This window comes from Callorhinchus milii, unplaced genomic scaffold (assembly GCF_018977255.1).
Source record: "Callorhinchus milii isolate IMCB2004 unplaced genomic scaffold, IMCB_Cmil_1.0 Scaffold22, whole genome shotgun sequence".
In the NCBI taxonomy this organism is placed as follows: Eukaryota; Metazoa; Chordata; class Chondrichthyes; order Chimaeriformes; family Callorhinchidae; genus Callorhinchus; species Callorhinchus milii.
This window is the reverse complement of record NW_024704763.1, coordinates 6900607-6918835: the sequence shown is the minus strand read 5'-3', so window position 1 is coordinate 6918835 and position 18229 is coordinate 6900607. Positions and strand designations below refer to the sequence as shown.

General features: G+C 44.0%; 1 protein-coding gene across 9 annotated transcripts in view; it reads right to left on the bottom strand.

Annotated features, from left to right (window-relative positions):
- The window catches only part of celf6 (CUGBP Elav-like family member 6), a 304079-nt gene extending 287232 nt beyond the window's left edge, over positions 1-16847 (bottom strand). For all 9 annotated transcript variants that reach the window (XM_007909263.2, XM_007909236.2, XM_007909242.2 and 6 more), the window contains exons 1-2: positions 16540-16847; positions 12928-13010 (exon numbers count right to left, since the gene is read on the bottom strand). In XM_007909263.2, coding sequence (XP_007907454.1) covers positions 12928-13010; positions 16540-16789 — 333 coding nt within the window. In that variant the 5' untranslated portion in view covers positions 16790-16847. The remainder of the gene's footprint in view (positions 1-12927; positions 13011-16539) is intronic.
- Positions 16848-18229: the final 1382 nt, after the last annotated feature.

Sequence of the window (18229 nt, the reverse complement as noted above, 5' to 3'; positions counted from 1 at the left end):
AGCTAATTTGATACAGTGCCTCATTATGTCTCAATTTCCTTCAGACAATGAGTTACTTTGACGTGTGGTGACTGCTCTCCATTGAAGTGTGTCTGTCAGCTGATCTGCACCAGCGACGTCCCACCGAGCAGCGAGTTGCCTATTGTAACTGCTTTTGGGGAATTCAGAACGAGAAGGAATATTGGCCAGGACAAGCTCCCTGCGAAACAGCAGCACAGGAACCCTGAGCGCACAGTCACGGCCTCGGTCTAACATCTCATTTGAAGGAAGGCACAAGGCAGTGTTCTCTCAGCAATGCTATCAGCCTGGATTATGAGCACGTGACCTAGTGTGTGAGTCTGTGTCTGTGTGTGTGAGTCTGTGATCCACGCTCTGTCCCAGAGGAGAGAGGGCCACCGTCGGAACCCAGTTGCCTCTCAGATGCATTTGGCAAGAAAGCACGGGAGGAGACAAAATGAGCTGTTTTGATCATGTTACAGCAGTTCTCTTTTTAAGCGCTGCTCTGCGATACGATACCATGTAGCAGTGAAGGAAAATTATCAAGATTCACGCTGGAGCGAGATAAAGGGAACGTAGAGGGAATATAAATACATCTCTGCTAAGTGGAAATCAAAAATGCAAGCCAAGTGAGATCATTCAAGATATATTGGTTTCATCAAAGTAACCCCCCAGCCTAAATTACTAATGGCAAACTCTTCAAGACTTGACAAGGCATGGATTTTTTTCCCCCACTGAAGCTGTAATGTTTAAGATCTTCAACGTATCTTTACGGTCAAATCACTGCGTATTCCCCCCAACCCCCTGTCCCGTCCCGAATGAAATGCTGCACTGATCAAGCTGTGCGTCAGAAAACCCTAAAAGAAAATGAGTATCTTTGCACTTAATATTGTGCTTAATATTGCAAAGAGAATGTAATGTCGCAAAGCGACTCAGTTTTAAGTGCAGCGACTGTGTATCTGAAGGGCAACACGGCAGCCAATTTGCGCACAGCAAATTCCCACGAACAGCTGTAAGGTGAATGACTCATTTTTTGGATCGGGGGGAGGGAGGGGGTGCAGGACGGTAAAGAGTAGCATTATTTTAACATGTGAAAGATGTCCATTCAGAATTAACAAACTGAAATTTTACTTAGGTTGCAAGACGTGTTGTTTAAAAGTTTTGTATCACACAGAATTGTGGAAAATTCCTTTCATTTAGCTGCCGAGAGCTTAGCAACTGTGGAACTTGCAAACTTGCAAAATTAAGACTGGATTTAAGAATTTTTCACAATTCTGCACGATCTTAAAAAAANTTTAAGACAAAATGGTCTCGTAAGCTAAGACTGGGTGAAATTGTGAGCTGCACATCCTTTGAACTTTTAAAATAAGATATCGTTATTAATCAGAGTTTTAAATAATCACCCAGAGAAGATCAGGATTTGATTTAAGGGCTCAGCAAGCGAACTTCACTTCAAGGGAAAACCCTCTCTTCTCATAATTCCCTATTCAGTAACTGAAAAGATTGCATGCAAAGCGTCTTCCTATGTCTACATCTACTTTCCTCCTTCAAGATAAAACAATTTCCTTTGTTAATTTTTTTTCTAGTGAATGCATTTCCCCAGATAACACACTTAAAGCTTCACAAACTCAACTCCCATCCTTATTCTATCGAGACTTTAAAACAACAGTTCCACCAGACATTGCATTCATCTAAATATCATAAGAACAACAGAAATCTACAGCAGATTAGGAAATGATTCAACCCATTGTATTACTGATGGGGTTTGTTCCTCCAATGGGTCAGCAATCCTAATCCCAATTCGCTGCTCTTCTTTATCCAAACCAATTTGATCCCATCTTCCAGCAAACACACCCTATATTGGCTTGACATCATGGTATTAAACTGTTTTTTCCCCCAAATGAGTCACAAACACCCTTTCCTGCAACCCCTGTTCCAGTCATTAATTAGCCTCCGAGTAAAGAAAAACTTCCCGATGTCTATCCTGTCCTCAAAATGCCCTTTTACAACTCTAAACCCATGTCTTCTTGTCCTACTGTCTTGGTGATTCTTGAAGTTTTGATCTGGGTTCATCGGTAAGAAACCTCAATAAAGAAAGCTGGGTTTACTCTTCCAACATAAGCTTACCCAGTCCCCCCACTTAAATGCCCACAAATGACTTTGCTCCAAAAGACACCCACCCTTGGCATAACTCTGACAACACTCTAAGGAGAAACAAAAAATAATTCATAACTTCCCCGCTCTGCCTTATAACCTTAAATTCATGCCGTTTTGTCCTCAAATTTTCACAAACACAGTTCAAGAAAATATTTCCACAAGCTCAGTGAGAAAGTTCTCTGTTATTGTAGGTCATGACTGCCACCCCGCCAGGCTGCGAGGATTGCTGGGCAATTAAAAACACATCTGCTCTGGTCCTCGCCTGCCTCTCATGTTCTCAACAACTCTTCCCGCTTGTGTCGATAATGACGCGCTAGTAAGTCAATCCTCGGGCTCGGTGAAACTCAAACTTTTAAAAGGAACCCTCAACCACGATCGTCAAGGTAAAAATAGCCACAGAAACGCCCGTCACGGCGATTTGTTTGGAAGAGTAGACGGATCGCATCGCCAACTGAACTCCCAGGTGACTGTCAGAAAAGAACACGCGAAGCGTTTGATTAAAAGGCGCGGGAGCTGTTTGCTCGCCCGGAGAAAAGCGCAGAGGCCAAAAGAAATGATGCAGTTCCAGTGGTTGGATCCCTGAAAGGTGATCTGATTTCTATTATTTATGCAACAGGCCATGTGCGAAGTTGCTCAGTTTGGTCTCCCCTTTGTCCTTTCTCAATGTTAAAATTTCACCCTCTATTACAGTTCAGGCTTCGCAACTGGAACTGGTCAAATATATAAATAAATTAAATATTAAATATAAACTAATCTATTGATTTCTTGTAGAGGCACACTGTACCTTCCTTATGTGGAATTTGACCTCCAGAACTCAACAAAGTGAAAATAAATATTTAATTATTCTCCTAAATAAAAATCAATATTTTTTCGCCGAGTTAGAGAAGCAAATTGGTCCTTATAAATTCTCAAAAATAGGGCCTGCATCAAGTCAACTTTTTAGTGGCAGGCAGAGTCTCGAGACTGTGGATGAGGAGGTAATTAGAGAGTGCTTACGTGTTGTTTTAAACCCAAAACACTTCCCATCAGTCAATTCCTCACAGGGAGCTTCAAACTGATGGATAGATCACCAAGCAAATATTACACTTCCCCTTAAGTTTCTGCACCTTGGAACTCCATCCCCCAGTAGTTTTGTCTTGCTCCCCCCCCCCCCCCCCCCTCCTTGGCCCATTAGATCTTATTCCTACAGAACACCTACCCTACTGTCCCCATCACCGTATCAAACTGTTTTTTAAATGAGTGCAACATCCAGCCCTGGCAATTACCCTCTAAGTAAAGAAATATTTCCTGGTGTCTGTCTGGATGTTTTGCCCTTTGGCAACCCTGTATCTGTGCCCTCTTGTTCTGCTGCCTCTGCGCACTTGAAAGTACTGTTCAGGGTTTAGTCTCTCAATCACATTTAGAATATTGTATGCCTCTATAAAGGCCCGTATGTCCTCAGTGCAAAAGATGCTCAGTTTTATACGAAACAAGTCGTTGCTGTGGATAGTTGTGTCGACATGATTAGAATCCACTACTCTGCTAAGTGTTTCATCCCTCATTTGCCTCTACCTTGGCTCCAGAGCTCATCATTCTCAACACTCGAGAGCAAGGAGATTTGCAGAACCTTCCCCAACGCCTGACAACAAGCCAATAATAAGGGAGAAAGTAATAGCACATCGTGCATTTGATGCAGGACTGCACTACATCAAATAATGTCCAACACAGTCAGCCTGTTAAATGCAGTGATGGTTATCACAAGATATTTGGGCAATGAAGGTCCATAATATCAGCGATAAATCAAACTTGTACAGTAGCTTTCATATAGGAAAACTTCTTAAAACATTTTACAGAGTCCAAGTGGGAGCCAGAGCAAGGCGAGAGATAAGTGAATGAGGGATAGAGGTGGTGGCTTAAGGTACTGTCAAATAAATTACCTTATTGTCTATCCTTAAGATCAACAGACAATGTCCTAGCCTCAATCACTCTTCCTGTTAACTGTGAGCAAAAGAAGTGGTTAATGGGTGCCAGTCACATCACACACACACACACATTAAGATTGACCAAGAGGGAACAGTGCATGGTATTTTTAGCACACAATAGCCTTTCTTTTACCAGTTTTAGGTCAATTTAAGGGAGGAATACTGGTTTGGTCGCCTAGATGCTCTCTGTTCTTCAAGACAGTTCCCAGCACTCGAAAGACAAGAAGGGGTTTGACTTGAGTGTTTACTTCTTAGCTGAGGTCCGGCACCACTGAGAATGCAGCGTTTCCACCACCAAATATACAGTCAATTCACTTTACAGTATATTCTGTGAAGCGCTTTGAGACGTCTCAAAAACGTGATAAGGCGCTAGGTCAAACGCAAGAATTATTGATACCGATCTGTTTGGCTCCTGGCTCAGTTGGTAGCACTCTCACCCCTGAGTCAGAAGATTTGGGGCTCACAGACAAAACACATAGTTGCAACACTTGCAACCATATTTCTGTGAAGTGCTTCAAGACGTTTTGACGACATGATTAGGCACCACGTAATACTATTAATCCTTGCATTTGATATAACACCATTCAGGTCAGGTGGAAGCCTCAAGGCACTTCACAGGATTATAGGAACAAGTATTATTATAATAATATTACCAGCTAGAATTCTGGCGTGGGGCTTGAACATGCAACCATCTGAGGCAAGAGAGCGTGCTGGGTTGGCTGAATGTGTGTGTGTGTGGGGGGGGGGGGGGGCGCGCGGGGGGGGGAGAAAACCCAGGTGGAATGGAAATAAACATTTTGATTTAGGAGAGAGGGAGAGAGAGCGAGAGAAATAAATAGCGCTGGCTCTCTCAAGCGATTTGAAAGAAACCAAAGGTATTTTTTTTTACCCTTAAGAAGGAGTACTGTATATGAAACAGAATGCCGTATTAATCTGAATCCAACTTACTTTCTTTAATCCAACTTGCACACCGCAGTAAGACAGCAGCGAAGCAGTCAGTGCAGAGAATTAATGACCTCCCAGAATTCCTGCTATCTACAAGCTGCCAATTAATCTCCACACCAAATATTGTACTCTTAATGGAAGTCTTTAAAGCCTGGAAGGAGGATAGGTAGAGCTACTCAGCCCTGCTTTCATAACGAGAAGTTAAATTAAAAAGTGTTATACAACAGGACACTTGGTTGTAGAAATGAAAAAGCAGGGAAATCGAATTTTATCAAACTCATTTTAGCTCTTCAATACTTCACTCTGCCAATCATTCATTATTGATATTTTTACACCAGCGCTAACTGCTTTCAAGGGGAACCTTTATGTCACTGTTAATTTCCTGCAATATTAAAAACCGTTGATAAAAAGTGCGCAAACTCCAGCTGAGACCCACTGGTGGTGGTGGTGGTGGGGGGTGGAGGGAGAGGAGACGTGGAGTTGCAGTGTTTACAATTAGGTACAGGTACAGTTCTTACAGAACAACTGCCCTGCAGTCTCTCCCATCAGAGAATATTAAAAAAAATGCAATACAATCCCTCTTATTATTATTATTATTATTACTGGGTGTATACAATGAGGTTTTCTGGTAGCAAGTAGATCATTACTTACAGAGATCAGCGCAGGATGAACTCTGATATCAGGGGATTTTGTGCCACTGAACTCATAATAATAATAATAGTCCTTGATTTGCTATCACGCCTTACCACATCATCGAGATATCTCAAAGTGCTTCACAGGGTCTTACTGTTGGAGTATAGTGACTGTAGTGACTCATTCAGCACTGCAGTGGGGTGCGAACCTAAACCATGACAGAGAGAACTCTAGTCACTGTTACACGGGGCTTAGGTGAGGGGTTGAGGGAGGGAGTTCCAGAGTTTCGGGGAATAGTGGCTGAAAGCGCGACCTCCGACGGTGGAGCCGAGGGGACGAGGGAATGAACAGGAGGTTGGAGCCGGCTGAGCAGAGGGTGGTGGAGTGGGGGCTGAGCAAAACTAGGACCCGACCTGGGAATTTTTCCCATGATAAATCGATCACCTGGTTTACGCTGGAAGCAAAGAATTTGATCACAGTATCTTATAATTGATATAAAATTCAGGACGATTTCAACTGCTTGTGGAAAGTGTAAATCATTAAACCATGGCCTAATGTAATCGCTCGCTGCCAACACAATCGCTGGTTCAATGCAACATTCAATTTGCATCCGTGTCTCATATACAAGCCAGATTTACTGCGATCCTTTCTCCACAAGAACTGAGCTGCTATCGGCAGCTAAAGGACAGTACACACAAAACACAAGCTCATTTACACACATAGAATAGCCTAAGATTTGTGTGTGAGCTCAGGCCTGAAATTCCACCTAGTCTTAACCAGTCAGACTATAATTGTCTTGAAATTTAAGATGACGTGGAATTGTGAAAAAAAACAACTCTTAAATACAGTCTTCATTTGAAAGCCAATTTTCTTTGTAAGGACTGTGGAAGACCAGCTTCCAAATTAAGACTGAATTTAAGAATTCCCCATAATCCTGTGCCTGCATCTTAAATCTTAATGGATTACAGGCTAAGACTAGAATTGGTAGAATTTCAGACTGTTTTCATAGTAAAAGATAACTCATAAAACTGCTTAAACTGTAAACCTGAACCTTCCATTTAAGCTGATGAGAAATTAGCCCTTCCCAGACACAGTAATACCAAGGCAACCTACTATATTCTGCCAATGAGCAATTCTCTGTTTAACAGGCAAATATGCCTCCTTTGGTAGTGCAGACTGATTCCATTAGACAATTCAGCAGCTTCTACCATATGGTGGAGAATAATACTCATTCATTGAGCAAGGTAGATTATTTACTAACCAGCAGAGAGTCATCCCGACAATCCAATGGGTTTGTCCCAAACACTGTGTCTGCTTGTCTTAGCACCGAGGCAAATAGAAGGTGCAAGTTCATGGAACTGCAACTTGCCACATGAAATCGGGTTGTTTGAAGGCTGTAATTCACAATATTCCTTACATTTGATCGAGCACCTATAAAGCTGAAAAGCACCTCACAGGGAATTTGCTGTAAAGCGGAGTGACTGTATGTTTGTAGGCGAATACAGCAGCTAATTTGCACACAGCAACGTCCTACAAATAACCATGACTTGTACGATTAATTTATCTGGAGGTTGTTGGCTGGGACACCAAGAGAAACTCCTTTCTCTTTTGGAATAGTGCCATACAATCTACAACGTAGACAAGCAGAAGGGAGCTCAGCTGAATGTCTCATTGAAAGGACGGTACCTCTGACAATGCAGCGCTCCTCCAGACATCACTGTGTCCTTTGGCCTATGACTGGCCCAACCACTATAGTCTGATGTAAGGCTGGAACCTACAACCGTCCAACCCAACGAATGGAATGCTACCAACTGAGCCAAACTGAAACCTTTCGAACTGAACATAAAATGTAGCTTCAAACTTTTCCGCAACAGTTTGGAATAATTCAAGCTCTCACCAATTTACAAAGAATCTCTCATTTTATACAGCAAAAGTCATCCGTTTAAATGAATGAGTTCTAAAACACTCTGAGCAACAAGTACGTTCTCCTACTCTGTATTGGAGCAGGTTGCAGGATGGGTTGGGGCTGCATACGTGAGAGGAGAGGTTGGCTTTTCTCAAGCTGCAGTGTCCTTTAATTAAATTGTTTCCACACAAAGGCACAAGGAGTAAACCTGCAAAGAGCAAGAGGAAGGCGAGACAGAGATAAAAGAGGAGGGAGAAAAAGAAGAGAGTGAAGGAAGAGAGAGTGAGCGAAGGAGAGGAAGAAGGAGTAAAAATAAAAGGAGAGGGGGAGAGCGCGAGGAGGAGGAGAGGGGTAAGGTGAAAGGAGAAAGGCGGAGACGAGAAGAGAAAACAAAAAAAGAGAAAGAAGGCAAAGCAAAAAGGGGAAGGAGTGAGAGTGAGAGAATGAGGAAAGATGAGGAAAGAAACAATACGAGGAGAGAGAAGTGAGTTAAGGGGAGAGAAATAAACAAGGAGAAAGAGAGAAAAGACAAAGAGAGAGAAAGAAAGAAAATAAACAACAAACATTTGGACAAAGCAAACAAACCACAAAATACTGGAGATGCTGAAAAATCTGAAAACAAAAGCAGACATCGCTGGGAACACTCGGCTCTGACGAAGGGTCGTGGACCCAAAACATTGACTCACTTTGCTTTCTCCATAGATGCTGCCTGAGCTGCTGAGTGCTCCCACCAACTTCCGTTTCTATTTGGACAAAGGAGGTTGTCCAATTTATATTTGCCATAAATTGCTCCTGGATGCAATCTCTTTGACTCAGTTGAGTCTCATTTGAATGAATGTGGGTTCAAGTGCTGCACCAGGGTTTGAGGATTTTATCCGAGTTGAAACCCCAGTAAAGCACTGCATGTGCTGACCTTCAGCTAAACCTTCCCCCCGAGGTCTTTTCTCCTGTTCAGCGGATGTTAAAGATCCCATAGCAATGTTCGGAAGGGAGATGGGAGTTATCCTGGCACGCTGACCAATATTCCTCCAGTGAATTCAGATTAATTCTCCATTTATCCCATGTCTATTTGTGGGATATTGATGGTGCGGATTATATGCCACATTTGCCAACACCAACAACATCAAACAATTCCAAGGTCAGTCGACAATGAATTAAAAACAGAGTAAAGTTCTATCTATCTGTGCAATAACCTAATCTGATGGAATGAAACATTCTTCCCGGCTTTTATTGCACACTGTTTTAAGAAAAGGGAGTTTCTCCCAGTATTCTAGCAAACAATCCCCCAAATAAAATTGATTGTTCACTTCATGGCTTGTTTGTGGGACTTTGCTGTGTGCAAACTGGCTGCCGTGTTCACCCACAAATACACAGTCACTACATTTTACAGTAAAATCCTGCAAAATGCTTTAAGACATCTGGAGGACGTGCTGCATTGCAATATAAAACGCCAGGGTTATTGTAAGGTAAAACACAACCCATTCCAAATATAGCAAAGGTTGGGGATGAACAGCAAACAGCTGAACAATACTGTAGCTGAACCCTAATGTCTGAATAGCACCCTCTACTGCACCAGTGGGAAGATTTCAATCTCCAATTCCAGCCATACTGAGCGGGAGTGGGGGGGGTGGGGGGTTGGGGGGGGTAGGGTTTCCTGAGGAACATGTTAAAATGTGGCCAATTAAGGGGCAGTTGTGTGAGACGTCCTGGAAACTGGGCTGTGACTTGCCAAATTCATTATTGCTCATCAATATTACAACCACTTGGAAGATCTCCAGTGAGGTTCCAGTCAAACTCCCAGTCCTCGAGGTGGGGCTGGCACAGTCCCAGTTCCTCCTGCTCCTCCACCCCGCCCAGCCCGCCCGAGCTTACAACTTTATCACCGTCTCAGAGTAAAACAAACAAACAGAGTCATAACCACAGCACTGGGAGGTGCCTTGCAGTTTCCAGTGTGGAGCTCTGACCCTCTGGTTGCCAGACCAGCTCAAGTCTGTCACATTACCTCCGAACGCACCTGCCCTGCTGGGTGAATTTTAACCAGTTCTTGGGGTGGCCCACTAGAGGGAGCAGTTTAACAGCTCTACCAGATAGAGGTGATAGGCCATAGAGAGCGAGAGAGAGAGAGAGAGAGAGAGAGAGAAAGAAAGAAAGAATACTGGTAGGACTTTTCCGAATTATGAAGAGAGGGAGTGAGGAAGGGAAAGAGGTGAAAGACTCCCCGACATCACAAACCTGATCTGCTCCTTCAATGTCTGTTACCGGTTCAAACCGCGACACCTCACGCCTACGGAATACACGGTCGATTCGCTTTACCGTATGCTCTGTGAGGCGCTTTGAGACGTCTCGAAGACGTGATAAGGCGCCGTAGCAAATCCAAGGATTATACATGATTTTCAGGAACAAATAGTAGCCACCGTATCGTTTGAGTTTAGCTTAGCCTGAAGATACCCCGTCACCTGGTCCAGCGGGTCTCAAATGACCTCATAACCTGGTCCTCTTCAGACCGAGTGACCCGGCTGCCTCAATTCCTAATGGTCCGACACATTTTAAGAAGAGCCAGTCGCTGGCATCAAAAAGTTTGAGAATCGCTAACCGAGCAGACAGACGTCCAGTTTTTTGAAAACCAAACGAGGAAAGCTGTTCCAATTCCCCCTGATGCGGTACAAGGTAATAAGACAAGACGAGATAAATCGAATCATTATATTAAAACAAATTCACCAACGTACAATTTGGGTAGGTCGACAAGTGTTTAGATGCTTACTTCAACAACAGCAACTTGCATTTATACAGCGGCCTTTGCGAGGGATAGTGTCCCAGATCGCTTGACTGATACAGTTTTGCCGAATACAGATTCCTCATTGACCCAGAGGCAAAACTCCAAGATTTGCACCTTTTGGTTTGTACTGTGCCATTCCATAAACAGACACAGCATGAGACTAATCATTCCATTCTCCTGTGAGCCAAGGCATTTCCACACTGAACCCGGTTATTGTTTCTCAAATGTTCCTCAATCTCCGGAGGGTGGCATCGGGGGTGAGGTTGGGGGGGGGGGGGGGGGGCGAAGGGAAAGGGGAGAAAAGAGAAAAAAGGGGAATAAAACAAATAATTTTGTAGTTTAAAAAAAATCAACGAAAGCAAGTGAAGCTAAACCAGAATCTTAATACATCATTTTTTTTGCAAATGAATTACTAATAAAATCAGACACTTTTTACAAGGAGTCAAACAGTTACTGCTTCCACCCCTTGCCCCCACTTTGCAAATAAATAAACAAGTAAAATAATCTCAGGATGAAAGCTGTTGCAATCGAACTAAGCCGAGATCCCATTCCTGCAGCTTTTCTGCCGATGCACTGGTAGATTGCGAGTCAGCAGCTCCAGAAAAGAGCAATATTATAAAATCATTAGAAAACATGTCACCATTAGAGAGAACACAGGAGCGTTTTATGGCTAATATCCCATTTATTAGCAACATTCTTTTGCTGAATATTCCTCCTGCAACAAATGTTCATAACTTTTAATGGCAAACATTACAATCCAAGTAGATCTGCAAACCCCCGAAGAGAATTCAAAGACTATTGCAAATCCTATCATAATAACAGTAAAAATCACCAATTCTCCTTTGAAGCTGCAGTACGTTCCTCCATTGAGGCGGGGGACTACAGTACTGAATGCTGCAGTTTAGTAACAGAGAGCTTCTCTAATGAGAACCTGCACCCAGGGCCTCTCCGAAAGAACATGGTCAAAAACATTATTCGATATGGTGTTATCGTAAGTAACTTCTGATTTTTATAGCTCTCATTTGCCGGGGTTGCGTGCACGTTTGCCTTCACGAAACTTCCACCGCACCAACTTCAGCAGAGAAGGGTAAGATGTATTTTTTTTAATATATATATATAAAAAGGATAAACAATCTACCTTATCAAGCCGCTGAAATGTTGGACAGCTCCCTTGCTCCGGCTGTCAAGCAGTTGGCACATTATTGGGACATTACATGATTGACACAGCAACTAAGCAATCGGGAGTTCTTAATAGAATGTCAAGCTATAAAGACACCAATCAATGTCACAGGGAGGTGGGATTCACCTAACTACCTTGAAATTAAGGGACACAGATAAATGTCAAGTATAATCACATGGCGGATAAAGAGAGTAAATTCAGACTCCAGGGAGTAACAATGTTTTATATATGTGTATATGTTATATATATACATCGAAACGCAACCAGACTGCATCTGGAACCAACTTTTGTGCCAGCGAGCGTCATTTTTTGCCACGAATTGATTCGAAACTCCTTTGCTATCGTCGACTTGTTTTTTTTTTAAAAAAAAATGCAAATTTACGATTAAGGTTTCAAGCCATTTTTTTTCTCTCATGATTTGCGAGCTGTCTTTATTCTTCACAGCCAGCCGAACACGCAACAAAATGAAAACAGGAACGTTATTTTTACTCTCTGCCTCTCCTCAGTTTAACGCACGCATTCAGACCTCAGTAATAACACGGCGAAACACTGCATTTCCTCAGCACAGTCTCAAAGTGGCAAACGGTAAATTGAATTTAAATTTCTGTTAGTGTCGCTCAATGCCAGGCTATATATTTATGTTTCGTGCAGAAGGGAGCCACTTATTTTAACACAACCTGATAGTCACTCTCATCAGCATAGATTTCTGACTAAACTACAGAGCCAACACTGCAGTCCATTGTTTCAGAGCAAAGTAGGATTCGCAACAGACACCCGGCAAAGCTCTTAATAATCCTGAAGTGCACACAAAAAAAAGGATTCACTTCCACGCTTATCAAACACATTTCAAATTGTTTTAGACATTAATAATTTTTTTTGAAATGCAGAAGAATAAACTATTGCAGGATTTTGAAATGGTGAAAGCAAAAAACGTCAAAACCGACTCGTGCTTTTGAATGTTCTGCGACCATTTCACTTCACAGCCAGACAAACCTCATTTCAATCAAGGACAGCGATGCAGTCTCTCAACATTTTTTTTAAAACAAGACATTTAGTGAGTATTTTGCACTAGGTGCAATCTTGCAGCGATCTTGTCGACTGCAATGTCAATTTCGGTGTCTGACAAAGACAGATTGACAGATCACTTTATGGTAAAATACGAATAAAAAAGCTCCCTCTTTCTTTTCGCCTCAGTGATTTTTTTTTGTTGAAGCAACTGGTTACATATCCATGTGTGCTAGTGCTGGCAAGAGATCGGACAAAGAGAGCCTATTGAAATACCGGATCAGGTCACAAACACTGGGGAGGGTGAACATAGAGGCCAAATATTTTCATATCCATGAAGATTAAACAAAAAATAAGGTGTACTTACCCCAGGCAATGTCTTCTGCTCGTGCAAAGCACTTTGAGCCTTTAGAGCTGAATCTCTAGCACAGTATGTGAGGAAGGCACAACCTATATCAGAAACCAAGCAAATTAATCTAAACTGCAAATGTTAAGTGGTTTTACCTTCATTTCAATAAGTGCCGCAGATATGCACGAAGCCCTGGCCTCTTTCGCTCACCTTCCCGCAAAGCCACCTTACCTTTCTCAAGCAACCAGTTTTATTTATCTCAAAGCACTCCTAATTAAATCAGCCCTACACTTGGATTAAGCAGCCAAACAGTGATAACATAATAAACAAGCTTAGATGCAAGTGCATTTTTTTGTTGTTTTTTTCCTTTTTAAAAAATATCCAGTGTACAATCTATGCCAACAACATCCCCGTTACAATGGTCAATTGAAACTTAAATTGGTGCATATCAGTTGTGGCGCAGAAGAAAGTGGAACGGAGCTGTATTTACTCAGATAAGCATACGTTTATCTTAACTGTTTTGAGTTATGGGCAATAGCATTGGCTGAAGCGTAGACCTGGTTTGTGAGCAACTCTTTGGATTCTGTGCACAGATTCAGTATGCATTCCTTACTGCCTATAACTGCCTCATATGTGCAGCATCCCTCTCCAAATAGCAGCAACATTCAAGTTGCACAATTAGGAAAAAACAGTTATGAATAATAAAAAAAATCACATTAAGTATGCAGCAACACACATCCATAAAGTACATTTTAATTGTAACAAACACACACACACACACACACATGTACAAAGTAAGGCAAACTGCTACGATGCTGCAGACAGGCTGATAATGTGCAAAGGCTCATGCAGCTTTTTTTTAATATAACTCTCAAAGTTCAGGTATAAGTCAAATCGTATTAACATGTATGGCAACAGATGTCAATACTTACAGCTCTCATCATGGATGCTTGATGTCCAGCATCCTTTCTTTTAGATTTACATTGATAGGGAACAAAGCAACTGATTTCCAGTTAGGCATGTGCCTTATCAGAACCTGTGTTAATAAGATTTGACTATAAAAGGGTATGCATTAAGCTTATTGTCCATGCCAAAGTTGTTGACAGCTCTGGTTATATGAACTCCAAAAGCTAATGGAGGAGAGCGAATTTACATTAAGATCTATATTCAACAAACAAATTAACAGAAACCAGTACTGGGCAATGCAAGTGATCGCATCATTGACAATATTCTCACTGTCTGTCGTGATCGTGCAAATGGGATCTTTGCACATAGTCAGAAAAATCAGAAGCAAATTTAAATTTTAAAAAAATAATAAGCTGAACAACTGCAGTTAAAAATGCTATCAAGACAGATCAGTAAAAACAAACACACACACACAAGAAGAAATCTAGAGACACGTTAATGTTTGATTTCAGGCTTCAATCCTGGGCCAAATGATTCAACTAACTTTAGGGGTCAATACTGTTCCATCACTGAACTACACAAATGAATCAGACCCACGCTGGTAGGAATAATATGCCACACAGATTAAAACCATTCGGCTCCACAGCAGAAGGTTGCAACCGTGCAAAGCTCACTGTTGTTAATAAAAAGAGTAGGCGCTCAACAGTATTCAAAAAATATATATATATACACACACACGATACAATGCATCGTGAAATGGGGTGAATAGATAGATCATCATGATCACATCAAACTGACAGGCAGCACTGACAATCCTCACACCATTAATCAGCATCATTAGCTGCAATGCATTACCTGGGACGTTGTGTATTTCACCAAACTTTATCATGTCCTAATGACTGAAATTGACACTAATGTACTTTTAATTCATGTTTATCAGCCTTATTCATCTTCCCTCAAATAACCCACCAGATCAGTTGTAAATACATTGATCGCAATGCCTTTTGAAAATCATCATTAAAATCCGGTGATGAACAGAATAAGATGTGGGGAGAGGGAGAAGGTGGGAGGGGGAAATATGATCAATATCAGTCTGAGAAATGGGGCCCCTCCAAAAAAAAAACTTTTGACATCTCCAATTGCTGGAGCGACTGTATGTAAGCTTTTCACCAGAAGAGATCTCATTAAAAAAAAGGGGAAGGGGGGGGGTGGGAGGAAAACACTTGTTCATATTTTAACTGAGAGAAAACCGACAATCTTTTTTTTATCAGCTCCCTGTGCAAAGCCCAGATGGGGTGTTTTTATTCTCTCGCAACTCTCTTTTTTTGTGATATTTTATATATATATATATATGATATATATATATGAATAAATAAACATCTTGCGAATCCATGGAACATTTCAGGAAAACTTTAATGAGAAGGGGTTTGTGAAACAGATACACACACACACACACACACAGAAAGAGTGTCAGAAGAGAAACACAAGTGGCTCAGAATCAGAACCTCTCCTGGTTTAAAATAATCCATCACATCCTGAGTGTGTGGAAAGGAAAGGAAAGGAAAGGAAGGGAGGAGGGAGAGAGAGAGAGAGAGAGAGAGAGAGAAAGAGAGAGGGGAGAATAGGAAAGAAGGGAGGAAGGAACTAAAAATAATCCATGAAACATGGAAAGGAAAGGAAATGAAAGGAAAAGCAAAGGAGTGTGTGTGTGTCTGTGGGTGGTGTGGGGGGGGGGGGGGGGGGGGGAGGGGGGGGGGTGTAGGAGAGAGAGAGAGATAGAGAGACAGAGAAAGGTGGACAAATATAGATAGAGAGATAAGAGAGAGAGAGATAATGACTCGGATCATCTTCTTTTACACATGAAAAGACAGACAGACAGTGAGTGTGTGAGAGAGAGAGAGAAGAGAAGAAGAGGAGGAGAAGAAGAGAAGAAGAAGAGAAGAAGAGGAAAAGAAGAAGAGGAGGAGAGGAGGAGGAGGAGAAGAGGAGAAGAGGAGGAGGAGGAGAGGAGGAGGAGGAGAGGAGGAGGAGGAGGAGGAGAGGAGGAAGAAGAGGAGGAGGAGAGGAAGAGGAGGAGAGGAGGAGGAGGAGGAGGAGGAGGAGGAGTGGAGGAGGAGGAGGAGGAGGAGGAGGAGGAGGAGGAGGAGGAGGAGGAGGAGGAGGAGGAGGAGGAGGAGGAGGAGGAGGAGGAGGAGGAGGAGGAGGAGGAGGAGGAGGAGGAGGAGGAGGAGGAGGAGGAGGAGGAGGAGGAGGAGGAGGAGGAGGAGGAGGAGGAGGAGGAGGAGGAGGAGGAGGAGGAGGAGGAGGAGGAGGAGGAGGAGGAGGAGGAGGAGGAGGCGGAGGAGGAGGAGGAGGAGGAGGAGGAGGAGGAGGAGGAGGAGGAGGAGGAGAGGAGGAGGAGGAGGAGGAGGAGGAGGAGGAGGAGGGGAGGAGGAGGAGGAGGAGGAGGAGGAGGAGGAGGAGAGGAGAGGAGGAGGAGGAGGAGGAGGAGGAGGAGGAGGAGGAGGAGGAGGAGGAGGAGGAGGAGGAGGAGGAGGAGGAGGAGGAGGAGGAGGAGGAGGAGGAGGAGGAGGAGGAGGAGGAGGAGGAGGAGGAGGAGGAGGAGGAGGAGGAGGAGGAGGAGGAGGAGGAGGAGGAGGAGGAGGAAGAGGAGGAGGAGGAGGAGGAGGAGGAGAGGAGGAGGAGGAGGAGGAGGAGGAGGAGGGAGACTGTCACATCACAGACCTTTATGCATTCCGGTGAAGCGGTCCTTCAGCACCGTCAGCTCGTAGATTTTACCAAATTCCTCGAACAGGGGCTTTAGATCCTTCTCCTCCAGGTTGCGGGGGATTTGGCCGATGAAGAGTTTGATGGCGTCGTGGTCCTTCATGGGGATGGTGTTCTGGCTGTGGCTCAGTCCGTTCATTCGGGCGCTGTTGTTGTTATTGGTGTTGTCCTGATGCTGCTGTTGCCCTCCGTTGGGTACCGTGGCCATCTTCAACCTGTGTCCTGGGTCTCTCTCTCTCTCTCTCTCTCTCTCCTCCTCTCTCTCTCCTCCTCTCTCTCTCCTCCTCCTCTCTCTCTCTCTCTCTCTCTCTCTCTCTCTCTCTCCTCTCTCTCCTCTCTCTCTCTCTCCTCCTCTCCTCCTCTCTCTCTCTCTCCTCTCTCTCTCTCCCTCTCCTCTCTTCCCACTGGCCTCTCACGTCAGCCTCTTTAACTGGCAGGTTGTGCGAGCCCTGACGTCAGGGTTGCCTGGTTGGTGCTAAACAAATGTGGCTGAATTCACAGCCACATCCACACACACACACACAGAGAGAGAGAGAGAGAGAGGAGAGAGAGGAGAGAGGGAGGGAGAGAGTCTTAAAGCCACATCCACACACACACACACACACAGAGAGAGAGAGAGAGAGAGGAGAGAGAGAGAGAGAGGGAGAGAGAGGGAGAGAGTCTTAAAGCCACATCCACACACACACACACACACAGAGGAGAGAGGGAGAGAGTCTTAAAGCCACATTCACACACACACACACACTATATATATATATTCCCTAATAACGAGCATCACAATCCTTGCATTTGATACAGAGCCTTATCTTACGGCGCCCGCCCCGCCACCTCCTCGCTCGCTCGCCCGCTCGCTCCCACCCACGCTCGCTCGCTTCGCCCCACCATTGCCGGGCGATCTCTTCTGCCACTCGGCCCACCCACGCCAACCACCGCCCTCTGGAACTCCGTCCCGCAGTCCCTCCCGCCTCCCTCCCTCCCTCCCTCCCTAAGCTCCTTCAACAACCATCTCGAGGAACCCGCTCCTCTTCGACCGTGCTTTCGAACACCCCGCTTCCCCCTCCCTGATCCCGACTCATCCCACCACCCACCCACCACCTACCTCCCACCCCCCTCCAAACTTGAGTCCGAAACTCTTTCTGTCCAGCAGCTTGAGATGTCCTCCCAACCTGAAAGGTGCTATACAAATGTGATTTTGCTGTTGTTGTTGTTGTTCTCACGCCTTCGAGACGTCTCAAAGCGCTTCGCATGATATACCATCAAGTGAATTGCCCGTATATTTTGTGGGGCAAAACACGGCAGCCAGCTGCGCAGAGCGGCGTCCCACAAACAGTCGTGGATCGAGCGACCAAATTGTCATTTTGTTTTATTTCTGTTTTTCCCCCCCTCGAGGGATTATTATCAGGCTGTGCGGAGTGAGGAAACTTGCCCAAGGTTTCGCCCTGCCGGGAATCAAACCCAGGTCTCTCACTTGCGGGGCGAGTGTTCCAACCACTGAGCTACAGGACTGCACAAATTGCCTCCTGCCTCCCTCTCTCTCACACACACATCAACTCTCTTTGCAACTCCAGGACTGTTGTAGAATTCAAACACCCCCCCCCATAAAAAAAGTAGAGAGACACATAAACAGAAAGACAGACAGAGAGAGAAA